Source organism: Stegostoma tigrinum, chromosome 27, assembly GCF_030684315.1.
Source record: "Stegostoma tigrinum isolate sSteTig4 chromosome 27, sSteTig4.hap1, whole genome shotgun sequence".
Lineage (NCBI taxonomy): Eukaryota > Metazoa > Chordata > Chondrichthyes > Orectolobiformes > Stegostomatidae > Stegostoma > Stegostoma tigrinum.
The window spans coordinates 28225943-28239776 of NC_081380.1; the positions used below are offsets into that span (position 1 = coordinate 28225943).

At 40.8% G+C, this 13834-nt stretch overlaps 1 protein-coding gene across 3 annotated transcripts in view; it reads right to left on the reverse strand.

Annotated features, from left to right (window-relative positions):
• acaca (acetyl-CoA carboxylase alpha) overlaps window positions 1-13834 on the reverse strand; it is a 291257-nt gene that overhangs the window by 142757 nt on the left and 134666 nt on the right. For all 3 annotated transcript variants that reach the window (XM_048557580.2, XM_048557581.2, XM_059655196.1), the window contains 4 exons: window positions 12539-12595; window positions 11465-11509; window positions 5068-5109; window positions 1070-1285 (listed from right to left, as the gene is read on the reverse strand). In XM_048557580.2, coding sequence (XP_048413537.1) covers window positions 1070-1285; window positions 5068-5109; window positions 11465-11509; window positions 12539-12595 — 360 coding nt within the window. The remainder of the gene's footprint in view (window positions 1-1069; window positions 1286-5067; window positions 5110-11464; window positions 11510-12538; window positions 12596-13834) is intronic.

Consider the following 13834-nt stretch of genomic DNA (forward strand, 5'->3'; position numbering starts at 1 on the left):
TCTATTCCTATTTCAATCCTTGAACATTTCTCCACTATTGTCCAGTTGCTTTGTACTACTCCTAACACTGCGATTTCACCCACAGTATTTCCAGCGATGGTATCTCTCTTCCAGCTCCTGAATGATCAATGCTTTCATTACCCCAAAGATTCAGACTTGGACTTCTGCTTTCCTCATCCACATGTTCTCCTCTGGATAGGAATTCAGATATGCAAATCATCCTTCACATGGATGCAGCCAGCACCTTCCCATCTCCGCCCATTCAACTAGAGTTCTCTACTGTTTCTATACCAAACATACTGCCTACTCGATATCTTGACTTGTGTGAATGATAACTTCCTTCAATTAAACACCTATAATTCTGCAACCTACCATAGATTCCACCCTCCTTCTTGCTCTCTGCCCATGGCTAAACCACAATTTGTAATCTCAGCAGCTGATTTGATCCTGTGATGAGTTTCCATCCTCACATCCTTTCCATCATAAAGAACTTTTACTTCCACCTCCATAATATAAGACGCAACACTACCTCACCCACCAGCTGCTGAAACCCTCTTCTGTCTCTCGTCAACCCCATCTCAATCATCTAACGCTCTCCTGCTGTACACCCCTCCAACCACCCTCCAGGTGTAAACATCAGCTCATCTGAAACTCAGCTGTATCCTGCCCTACATCAAAACCCGTTTATTCATCACTGCTTCTAATGGTGACTTGCTCCAAATCCAACCAATGCTTAGCCTCATTTTAGAATCACATCATGGCCTATGCCTGCCTTCTTTCCTTCACCCCAATGTTTCTTAGATTTTGCAATTTCTTGGATTTTAACCTCCATTGTAATGCTCCCCACAAAATTTTAGGACCAGACACTTGAATTCAATCCCTCAATCCTCCACTCCAGCTTCCTCACTTGCTTTAAGCACAATCTTTCTGACCAGGCTTTTTATCACCACCTTTAATATCTTACTGTTAGCTTAGGCATCACTTTTCTTTCTAACATAGGCATGAAATGTTTTGAAGGCATTATCAACAGGGCTTTATGAATGCAAGTTGTTTTCATAGGTTCACCCACCTTTGTGACCAAGTCCGAATGTCGAATTATCGCTCGTACAAAGAACCGATAGTCAGTCACCTCAATACCAGCCTCCACCTTGGCTGCACCTAAATATAGGTGCATTTTGTGATTGGCACATGGCATTGCGGTAAGATCAAAATTACGCATCCGATTTAGCTCCAGCTGGAAAGCCAGGGCAGGCTCCAGATGTCGGTAGATCCGGTCTTCCTGAAACTGCAAAAAAGAAATAAATGTGCAACTAACAGATTCAATAATATTGAACACGGTTAGGGTTAGGGTTCAAAATGTGTTAATATAAGTATAATGATGGGAGGGGAAGGCAAGTAAGGGAGTTGGGCACAGGACAGACAAGCGTGAAGGAGGAGTTTGGGGCATGAGGAATGAGTGGCAGAATGAAAGATAGCAGGCGGAGGGGCAGTAAGGGCGAGGGAAAGGGAGCGAAGGAAAGACAGCAAGGGTGAGGGAAAGGGTTCAAAGTGAGAAAAAGAGAACCTGTGGAAGAGGGAGGATGAGGTCAAGAGATATAGCCAAAGGAGAGAGAAGGGGAGAATAAGGAGGAGGAAAGCATGAGAATGGGAGAGCAAAAGAGACAGGGACACCATATGGATGAGTGAGTTTGGAAGAGGTGAAGGGTGCTGAAAAAGAGAGGTGTGAGGGTGAAACAGAGAGATGGAGGGCAACGTAAAAGAGAGATGGAAATAGAGTAGAGGGAGCATGAGAGAGAGGCAGAGGGTGAAAAAGGGAAAGGGAAAGACAAACAGACAATGAAAGATAGAGAGATTGGGAAATAAAATCAAGAGTGGGAGAAATGATGAATAAGAGGCAGCGGAAAAGGGTGCATGCACGGATCTTTAAGTCTGAGTGCTAAACTGTGATTTGGGCTTTTTTTAAGATTTAAAAATATAATGTCAATTTATAAGACTCATATTGTTGAGACAAGATAAAGCAATAAACACGGAGTTGTTTAGAAGACTGCTGCAATTATGTTCAAAAAGGCCACAACACTCAACATAGTTACAGGTTTTTCTGTAAAATGGACTTCAGGGCAGCAGTCAATGAACTCAAACATTGGATTTGCATTACAGAAAGCAGTGCCTTTCACCAGAAGACAGACTCACATCAACATCAACTGGAGGGCAGGCACATGGATACCACTCTTCTTAGACCAAACTATATAAGAAGTTAATACAGATTTTGTTCAAGACACAGCTAGGTTTTAGATTCCATAAAAATAACAAGTTGGCAAAGATCCCTTTTAATCCAAGATCCTTGCACAATCTGCTCTTCACTTCCTGTTAATTTTAAAATAATTTGTTACAAATATTTTGAATCCTTCATTTCTGTTAATCATTGATGGTTTTGATGAATTTTGAATCAAAAGCAAGTAACAGTGAACAAGCCCTCATCTTCGCCTGTCTGCCACCAGCTCTGCTTTGTCCTCATTCTCCTGCCTGCTGCATCACCCTCTTGCAATTCCAATCTAATTTTGGATTTGACAAAAGGTGTTAAACCAAAGCATGATTCTAAGAATTGCAATGCATTATTTGAAAGGAGAAATCCCAACTATTGCTTTATTAAGAAATTTGGACAGATTTTTGTCTGTATCGTTGAGACATGTAATACTTCCAAAGCAGGTTTTTGATCAGCAGAGGCTGAAATGTGATCGGGGTGGGGTTTGGAATGTGAAATAATCACAGTAATCATAATCTTATTGAATGGTGAAGTTGGCCCAAGTGACCTACTCTTGCTCTTAATTCATATGTTGCTTGGAACATAGGAATTAGGAGTGGGAAAAGGCAATTCAGCTCTTTGAGCCCGCTCCGCCATTTAACATGATCATGTATATCCAACGCAAAAGTATTAAATATGGGAAAATCACACACTAGTAACAAACTCTGCCCGATATTTCCTTTGTTTGAAAGAAAGAATGAGGCATCAGACAGGTGTTACTAGCTTCCCTTCAGACTCCGTTTCCTCCCCAAAAATGGCCTGAAAGGTAATTAATTCCCAGGCTGTCAAGACAAAAATTTACCCAAAGTCCTACTAAACATTGCTGCAGACAATGCATCATTCCAAAACTCTCAAGCATTTTAAACCAAATGAACTGGTACATTATCCAAGAACTATTTTCAACTTCCAGCTAATATAGTTTTCCAAAAACCTCAACTAGTTTGATCAAAAAAGAATCTGCCTGCTTGTATATAAGTCAGCTTATGACGCTGCAATAGATTTAAATTAATATATTGTATCCTCAGGATGACCTGCTTTAAAGAAAACCTTCTCATTCTGCTACCAAAAACACTTGTCATTAATTCTACATTAAAACTAACAGCATGAACTGGGTGGATAAGTTTCCACCCTGCAATTTGTTTACAATGCAGGGTTAAACTCTGAAGCTTTAAATCAGAAAAATCTATTTCACAAAGACTCAATTGCCCTTGTACACCCCGCTGCGCTACGTGATGGATCTCGTTTTATGCTAGGACTTCACGTCTCATCAACTCAAATCTGGACTCAAGACAGTGCTCTGAGGAGTACATTATTCCTGCACCATATTTTCTAACCTAATAAACAGACTCGTGTTAGTTTTCAATTCATAACTATGTTACAAATGAACTCTTCTCAAATAATGGGGATGTTATCCCATATCCTTTTCTCTACACCATGGTATTAATATCACAACACTATAACAATCTCAACGCTACCATACAACCTACAATCCAAACTGCAACATTAGAAGTTCTTGTCCACTTCACGATAAGATTCCAGTCACAAATCTCACCCGATCCTTTTGCTTCTCTAAGAGGAATCTACAGTTCATCTCCTCTCACTCCACTACCATCTTTAGTAACTCTTTCAATTATCTCATTACGTGTAATTCCAAACAAAGTGAGACCATAAAATTTAAACCTACCAGAGTTACCTGGAAACAAAAATAGGCCAGCTTTATCAGTCAATATTAAGCAGTTGGTTGCCTTCACGTTTTGAGGGGTAGGGAAGACACTTAGTGATAGGTTTTGAAAACATTATGTAGATAGATGAAACCAGGGCAGGCTAAAGGCTGATGACCACTTGATTTCTGATTAATGCCCTTGTTGATTTACAAGTTCCAAATGGAAAACTGCAAATTTCAGCCAAACCTTCAGGAACAATGAATGTGGGGGGTGAAAGAAAATTAACATGACACAAATTAAGTTTCTGGTTAAGGTACGCTAAAGCTGCTTTCCTATACATGCAGCAACAACTCCCACTAGAGTTAGAAAAAAGAGAAAGGGTGGGCTTTTTCCAGTCAATTACTTTTTGGGAGAAAGGACTGACTGATGACAGGACAATGACCTGAAATGTTAACTATTTCTCTCTCGGTAATTTCCAAGGAGTTGTGAATTTATTCCTCATTTCCCATCCAAAACTACAATGGTATTAAAAGTGCTTATCCGGGTGAGGAGTTCTTTGGTATTTCCAACATCAATAAAAGGCGCTATGTTAATATGAGGATTTACTCCTTCCATTTCTTTTGGAGGATAAATTCAAATAATTTAAACCGTTCATAACTCAGGTCACCGATGGAAGCCTACCAATGCTTGAAGAATGTACCTTCTTTCAAATAATTGTCAAACTAATTCAGTTGGTAACTTTTATATTAGGCCTCCGCTCCTGTATTTTCAACGAATCCTAACCTAATGTAATACAAAGTTTCCTGTTGCTCAAGGACACTGTTCACAATGGAGGCTTGCAAACAAAACTGACATCAAATAAATGTGCAAAAGAATCAGGGGTATCAGGGGTACTTTTAATGTGGTCTTTTATTACAGCCTAGAAACATAGCGGAAGCAGTTTTAACAATAACTTTCAAAAGACAATTGGATAAATACTTGAAAATAAAATATTTAGGTCAGTTTTTTTGAAGAGCCAGCACAGCGACAATAGGCCAATTATCTCCCTTCGTATTAAGATTCTTTTTATGATATATAGTTCAACTCTGATGTATACCTTACCTTGTCTCTTGAGCGGAAAGTGAAGAACTTTGGAAACTCTCTCTATGTAAAAGAAAGGAGGAGGAGAAGAAAAAAAAACCTTTAAAATATGATGTTAAGTGTCTGTGGCCAACATGTAGAAATACAAAAGTTCGGGGAAGAAAAGAGACATTAAATGCCCAAGAAAACCACAATAAATCAAATTTAGCATGCACAAAACGCCAGTGATCAAGCCACTGATAGTATTTCTGGAAAAAAGAAAAATTGCTGCTGGAGTCATAAAAAGAAATTCATTAACATAGTTTTGCTTCCTCCAGAACAATAATAAAAAAAGGCAGCTTTTAAAGGTTTATTTCTCCCTTCAGACTTAGCATTATTGCTTTACAAATGCAACCTGCCTGACGCAATTGTTGGGATAATAGCAGTAAGATATTTAATGGCTGTAATGCCAATATGTAGGAAAATATCATACAAAGATACTGCTCAGTAAAAGCTGAAAGCAATGCCACATAATGTCTGCTTTGGGGAAAGGCTTTTATTTTTACCCTCTCCTCCCTCCCCCCCAAGTTGAAAGCAGTTAGATCAAATTGAACCTGAATATCCAGCAGTGCCTGTGGAGGTCATTAGCCCCTGCTGTGACAGAGCAGTCAGCCATTACATAGACAATCATAATAATGTGCTTAATTTAACTGCTCAACACACCCTGGAAGTCAGGAAATTTGAAAACGAGCAAAAAAAAATAATTTTAACTTGTTATTACATTGATAATCAGGTTAAATGGCCGATAAGAGAGATTACATAGTTATCGGACCAACTCTGCACCCCCTGTCCACTTTCCTGTGGTGCTTATTACAGAAACAGTAAATAAAATTAGTAAGCACGGTAGTGTGGAATCTGCAGATTGTTTTATTTGTTAATGAAACATGTGGATGAAAAGAGAAAGAAATTGCATTTGCATTTTACATTGTTACAGAGACCGTACTCAAAATTAATCTAATGAACAGAAGACAAATTCTCAGGCTGAAAAGAACTTGGCTACATGTCTACATTAGGAACACTTGAATTCTACCCATTGGGCTACTTGTGCTTTACCCTTACTGGATCATTCATCCTGGTTACATCCCTCCTCCATGCAATTAAGACGAAGTGAAACAGCACATAAAATAATTGAAAACGCACAAAACAATGCTAGGAATGAATTACATAGTGGTCAACTGAAACTCTTACATCACAATTTAGAAACAAATTGAACTCCATAATTAAAACAGCATACAAAATAAAAATCCACAGGAAGATTTACAGAGTGCAGTGTAGGGCAATTCGGATGCAGAAATTTGCTGCTATTTCTATGTTTGTAAATTGATCAGCCAGCATACAAAGGGACAAAAAAAATCACTGAATTGGAAAGAAATTGCAGTTTTAGTGTGGGCCATTAAAAGAAGCCAAGTGACCCCAATTCTTGGACTGATGAACTATAGGAAAATTATTCAATTTAAAGCTGGAACCAACATCTTCCTTCTCATGTAGTGCCTTCAGATCAGGGATGACTTTCTTTCATACCAGCGCCGTTGCTGCTAAATAATCAATGTTGGATTCACATGCTCTGCCGCAGGATAGGTGGAGTTTGAAAATGCAGGAGGGTGGGATACTTGGATTTTGGTATGTTTCTTCCACTGTCTGTACTTAACCTCCATCTGAGCCTGTTGCAGATGTTCAAAATGGTAGCACCTTTGCAGATAACAAGGTGTAGCGCTGGATGAACACAGCAGGCCAAGCAGCATCAGAAGAGCAGGAAAGCTGACGTTTCGGGTCTGGACCCTTCTTCAGCATTTCTGAAGAAGGGTCCAGACCCGAAACGTCAGCTTTCCTGCTCTTCTGATGCTGCTTGGCCTGCTGTGTTCATCCAGCGCTACACCTTGTTATCCCAGATTGTCCAGCATCGGCAGTTCCCACTGTCTCAGCACCTTCGCAGACGTTTCTTCTCCAATTTGAGGGTATTGGGTTTGAGATTCCCAGGAGTCAATGGGGATATTATATTTTCTCAGAGGCTTTATGGATGTCTCTGAAGAGCTTTCTTTAGCCTCCTGATAACCACTCACCATGGCAAGGCTCAAAAGGTAGACAGCTTGCTTTGGAAATCTTGTGACCAGGCATGTGCACAATGTTGCCCTCCCAACACAGCAGACTGTAACCAGTGTCACAATATTAGGGAAGTTGGCCTGAGGTAGGACAATAATATAGGGGTGAATATCCCACCAAAGGCATTGCTGGTGATATTTCTGAACAGTTTTAGGTGTCTGCCACACATGTCCATGTCTCCAAAGCATAAATGTAGGACAGTAATACTACTGCCCGATACACTTTGAGCTTTCATTGAGACTAACACTGTTCCTCAAAAGTCATGGGTTGTACTGGCACATTTCAGGTGATGCTGAATTTAATCATTGATGTCCACGCTTACAGAAACGTGGCTCCGAGGGTATGTGACTGCTTACATGCAGATGGCAGCAGCAACCCCCATAAATGGCCTTTTAAACATCACAACGGCCTTCAATTTTGTCAATTTGGAGAGAATATGGACTGTCCCCATCCTAAACGAAAACCCCAAGATGATCTGTGATAATGGGAACTGCAGATGCTGGAGAATCCAAGATAATAAAATGTGAGGCTGGATGAACACAGCAGGCCAAGCAGCATCTCAGGAGCACAAAAGCTGACTTTTCGGGCCTAGACCCTCATCAGATAGGGGGATGGGGTGAGGGTTCTGGAATAAATAGGGAGAGACGGGGAGGCAGACTGAAGATGGAGAGAAAAGAAGATAGGTGGAGAGGAGTATAGGTGGGGAGGTAGGGAGGGGATAGATCAGTCCAGGGAAGACGGACAGGTCAAGGAGGTGGGAAGAGGTTAGTAGGTAGGAGATGGAGGTGCGGCTTGGGGTGGGAGGAAGGGTTGGGTGAGAGGAAGAACAGGTTAAGGAGGCAGAGACAGGTTGGACTGGTTTTGGGATGCAGTGGGTGGAGGGGAAGAGCTGGGCTGGTTGTGCGGTGCATTGGGGAGAGGGGACGAACTGGGCTGGGATTTGGGATGCGGTGGGGGAAGGGGAGATTTTGAAACTGGTGAAGTCCACATTGATACCATTGGGTTGCAGGGTTCCCAAGTGGAATATGAGTTGCTGTTCCTGCAACCTTCGCGTGGCATCATTGTGGCACCGCAGGAGGCCCATGATGGACATGTCATCTAAAGAATGGGAGGGGGAGTGGGAATGGTTCGCAACTGGGAGGTGCAGTTGTTTATTGCGAACCGAGTGGAGGTGTTCTGCAAAGCGGTCCCCAAGCCTCCGCTTGGTTTCCCCAATGTAGAGGTAGCCACACCGGGTACAATGGATACAGTACACCACATTGGCAGATGTGCAGGTGAACCTCTGCTTAATATGGAAAGTCATCTTGGGGCCTGGGATAGGGGTGAGGGAGGAGGTGTGGAGGCAAGTGTAGCGTTTCCTGCGGTTGCAAAACCAGCCCAGTTCGTCCCCTCCCCCCAATGCACCACACAACCAGCCCAGCTCTTCCCCTCCACCCACTGCATCCCAAAACCAGTCCAACCTGTCTCTGCCTCCCTAACCTGTTCTTCCTCTCACCCATCCTTCCTCCCACCCCAAGCCGCACCTCCATTTCCTACCTACTAACCTCATCCCACCTCCTTGACCTGTCCGTCTTCCCTGGACTGACCTATCCCCTCCCTACCTCCCCACCTATACTCTCCTCTCCACCTATCTTCTTTTCTCTCCATCTTCAGTCCGCCTCCCCCTCTCTCCCTATTTATTCCAGAATCCTCACCCCATCCCCCTATCTGATGAAGGGTCTAGGCCCGAAAAGTCAGTTTTTGTGCTCCTGAGATGCTGCTGGGCCTGCTGTGTTCATCCAGCCTCATATTTTATTACCCCAAGTTGATCAGTCAGGGTCATGAGCTTGCCTCCCAAGATGACACACTTTTTATTCACTTGTGGGACATGGGCATCGCTGGCTGGCCACCATTAATTGCCTGTGCCAGTTGCCCTTCAGAAGATGGGGCAAGCTACCTTCTTAAACTGTTGCAATCCATGTGCAGATGGTGGAATTTTAATTTAATAAAAGATCCAAAATAAAAAGCTTGGTTAAATGGTGACCATGTAAACACTACCAACTGTTGTAAAAATCCATCCTCATAATTAATATCCTATAGAGAAGGATATCTGCTGTCCTTATCCAGTCTGGCCTACATATGACTCCGGATGCACAGCAAAGAGACTGGCTCTTTTAACCACCCATTGGGCCATTAGGGTTGGTCAATAAATGCTGATCCAGCTAGCAACGTGTATATCCTGTGAATGGTTAGAAAAAAATTCAGTTGCCAGTAAAAAAATCATCACCATGCACAACATGTGAACCATGGCCATCATCAATGATACCCACAGATGCACTGCACCAATGCTCTGTTTCAATTTCCTTGCTGCAACATTCCTATATTGAAGAAGCTTCTCGCTGAAGTAGAGATAATTTACAGGAGGAGTATGAAACTATCTGACTTGCACCACCTTCAGAACACCACAACTACTTGTCTTGAGCTGCATATTCAGATGGCACTGCCTGTGTGTAAACTCCAATCAAACATTCACAGAGGATATGAAAGAGTAGGCCTTAGACCAAACATCCGGAAGACAAATGTCTGTTATATGCATACTCCTGCAGCACACGTCAAGTTGATCAAGATCTAGGGAAAGCTACACAGCAATCTGGATCAACGCCCACAACAAAAATACCTCTATGAGCACATGCAATAGTTCAAGTAAATCGGTAATTTTGATAATCTTTCCAAGGCACCAATGTAAATGTATATCAGGCAATTCTTGTCTTTAGCTGACGGTTATCTCTATAATTTGAACACAGATCTAAACTGCAGGAATGTTTTCTGTCCTCAGCTGGACAACATACCTGTTTGCCTGCTCGAAGTTGGGAGAAAATGAATAAGTTACAAAGCTTACCAATACTTGAAACTACATAGGGGGTACATATATCCCACAATTCCACACAATTAGAATCCAGCGACAACAACCAAGCTGTATGAGCATGAAGTGTGACTCAATTTTACCCCTGTAATACTTCAGCAAGTTGGCACCCACTGAAGTCCCTTTTCACACAGTACACATAGTAAATAGTGTAAAGTGAATATTTTACCGAAAAGATTATGAAGTATAAAGGCGAAATCTGTCAATCTGTGTGCATCCTCTTGTTTTGGGGAGCAAAGTTTATAGGTTAAAGTTCAAACTGCAAGTTTATCTTGGTAGATTCATCACTACAACACTGAGGGACTGCCACATGGACAGATGTACTGTCTTCCAGGTTAAACGGAAACTCTGACTGCCCTATTGTGGATGTCAAAGACCTCTCAACACTATGTCAAGAAAGGCACTGACATCCTGGTAAGTGTCTTGGGCAATATTTATCCTTCAAAACTGAAATCACGATCAAATTATTGTCTGTAGCTCTGTAAAGCTACAGAGGGATACCAATACCCCTGAAAGTCTATGCCAGCAAGAATTATGCATTCAGGACAGAATACATTGGTTCAATGTCCACATGGACAGCTGGTATTAACAAAGTACAAACTGCATGTTGTGTTTACGTAGTAACAATAGGGACTAAATATCAAAAGTTCTTCATTCCCTGTAAAGTGCTCTGGGACACTGGGGTTTGAAAGACACTACAAAAATACCAAGTTCTTTTGTTCTTTCTTACTACATGCCATACCAAGGAACACAAGGATGGTTGCGCCATTCACATAACTCCCTGTCAACAGAACAGCAGATTGAATTCATACTGTCAAGTAAGAGACGCCAAACAAAAATGTACTCAGAGGAAGTCAAAAATCTGAGGGCAGGTTCTGGCACCCATTCAGACAGAGATAAGCCTATAAGGGCATTTGCTCAATTTATCAAGCAAGTTGGAACAGTAACAACGGATTTTGGACTGAACCTACGAATGACGCCAGAACAATAATATTTAATTGATTTATAAAATTAAAGTATATAGTCAAAGATCAGTTTTTCAACAAGCACAATAGTCTGAAAGTTTACTTCTCAAAGATTCCAATCCATTAGGCTTTTAGAGCAGTTTTTGTGAAGGCACAGTTACAATTGGACAACTTTTGTTAAGTTTGTGATTATTTAGCCCTAATATCCAATACCCCAGAGATGTAACAGCAGACAAGTAAAGTGACCAGCTACAAAAGCAAGATTGAAAGCTAGATATATTCTCTACTGGTTAATGTTGGCAAGGAACTGTTTCAAAGAACATAGCCAGTTTCCACTCAAACTCGGGTCGATTTCCTTCATTAACAAAAAGGGCACTACACCTAAGGAAACATTTCATAATTTTTGACTTACATGGAATCTCCGATCCACCTCATAATTGCACTGTTTCCGGAAATCCTTTAGGGTGAAGTGAAAAGAAGAAAGTAGACAAGACTTGGCTGTTATTAGGAGGATTAAATTGCAATTATCAAACAATTAAATATAAAGTCTGCCCTGCTTAATAATTTTCACATTTTAAAAAGGCTTACAAATTCATAGCATTTCTTAGATGACATCATTCAGAGCAAAAACAACCTTTTCAAAATCTGACAGATCAGCACTCATTTTTATTTATTGCTGTTTAATTGAAAAAGCTATGATGCCAGGTGACCTGGGCAGATTTGTTTGTTTGTTGTATCAAATGACTTCTTAACACTCAGTTTAGCAATTCTTTTATGCAGGAACTTTTTACGCTTTAGCATTTGAGAAACAAGTCATGTGACACAAGACCTGTGAAAAACGGGCAAGGTGCGACATCATGACAAATCATATTGTTTGTGGATGATGAGCAGGTAGGAATTGCAAATGCTGGATCAGTGATAACAAGCAGCTTCATTTTTAAAAATCCTTTCACAGAATATGGATGCTGTTGGGAACGCTACCGCATCTGCTGTCCGCAATTTCTCTTGAGAAAGTGATTTTGAATCATTTCCTGAAACAATACCAAAAGATCAACAGTACTGCTGGAAAGGGAGGTCCAGACTTTTGATCTTGCCACAGTGAAAGAAAAATGGTACTAGTTTCAAGTCAGGATGGTCATTTAAGAAGTCTTGACTGGTTGATGTGCTTTGAAACCGGACTGGGCAAGAACAAGAGGAGAAATTCCTTCAAACAGAGGGTTGTGAATTTTCTACCACTGAGGGTTATGGATGTTCCTCTGTTGAGGATATTCATGTTTGAGATAATAGATTTTTGGTCTTTCAACGAATCAATCAGTGGAGATGGTGAGCAGGTCGAAGAGTGAAGCTAAGGCAAATCAGCCGTAATCACACTGAAAGGCACAGCAGTCTTAAGGGGCTGAATGATCCACTTTAGCCATTTTCTAAGTCATTTGTGTATTTTTGGGAAAAGATGGGAATAGTCTGATGACAATTTTAAAAAAAGTACCTTCTGAGCTACAAGAAAGGTCAGACGACGGATGCCATGGTCAAACAGAATTGATCTCTGGAACAAAAAAAAACAAATCATGAAGTTTCTCAACCAATCTTCACAAACAAGATGTTAGCATTTCTGGCAGGTAGAAAAAGATAGCACTTGATGTCATTCTAAATCATACAGACCAAAAAGCTACTGGCCTAAATCAATGCTAATTAAATATATTTATATTGGGCATTTATGGGTATGGCTGCCACGATTCCATGACTTCCAGTAGCAACGTTTGCACTTGAAATGAACAACGATAACAAGTTGGACATATATAGCATCTTTAATACCATATAGTGTCTCATAGGAACATTATAAAGCAAAGTAAAACAGTCACAGAAATGGAAATGATATTGGATGACCAAAAAAAACATAATTGGCTTTAGGGAAGGGCAAGCTTGGGCTTAGTAAGGATATTCTCCCCAACTGAATAATTTAGCTTCACTTGCTTTCTCAATCCACAGTGGACACACTCAAAACTGGACATCTGAATAAAACTACAGAGGGATACCAATACCCCTGAAAGTCTATGACAGCAAGAATTATGCAATTAGGATAGAATACATTGGTTCAATGCCCACATGGACAGCTGGTAATAATACGTAAATTTCTCCTGCTATTACTAGTGTTTCACTGGCTAAACAGCCAATTCTGGGACTGCACTGCAGAATAACCCGTAACCTCACCATTAATTTTGACATTCCTGTTCTGATTTCAGTCTTGGTGATTTCCACTGATAACTTGCCTTTCCAATCTGCCTCTCAGCAACCTCTATCTGCAATCTCCCCCATTTTGTTCTTTGTCTCAATTGTGACCTTCCACATCTCAGCATTTGACCCTTTATACATGTGCCTTCTTAATCGTCTCATTTTTCTGCACTTCTTTTCGTCTCCAAATGCCATCTCAATACTTCCCGCTTTGATCACACCCTTGTTCACCTCCTCATTTCATCTTCTAACTTGAATTCAAATGCTTCATTCCGAAGGCACCATGTACATGTAAATTTAAAAACAAATATTTTTAATTTATTCTTGGAACATATGTATATTAGTATGGGTGACATTTGTTACCTATGCCAGTTAAAGAGTATTAAATTTGAAGTCATACAGGTCAAACAAGTTAAGGACTCCGGTTTCCCACACTGAACGGTATTAACGAAATAGCTGGCTTGCCATAAAAGTCTGACATCTCCTTGACACTATTGATAATGATTAAACTAAATTAACGTGAATTCTCAAACCAAATTATTTGAATTTGAAC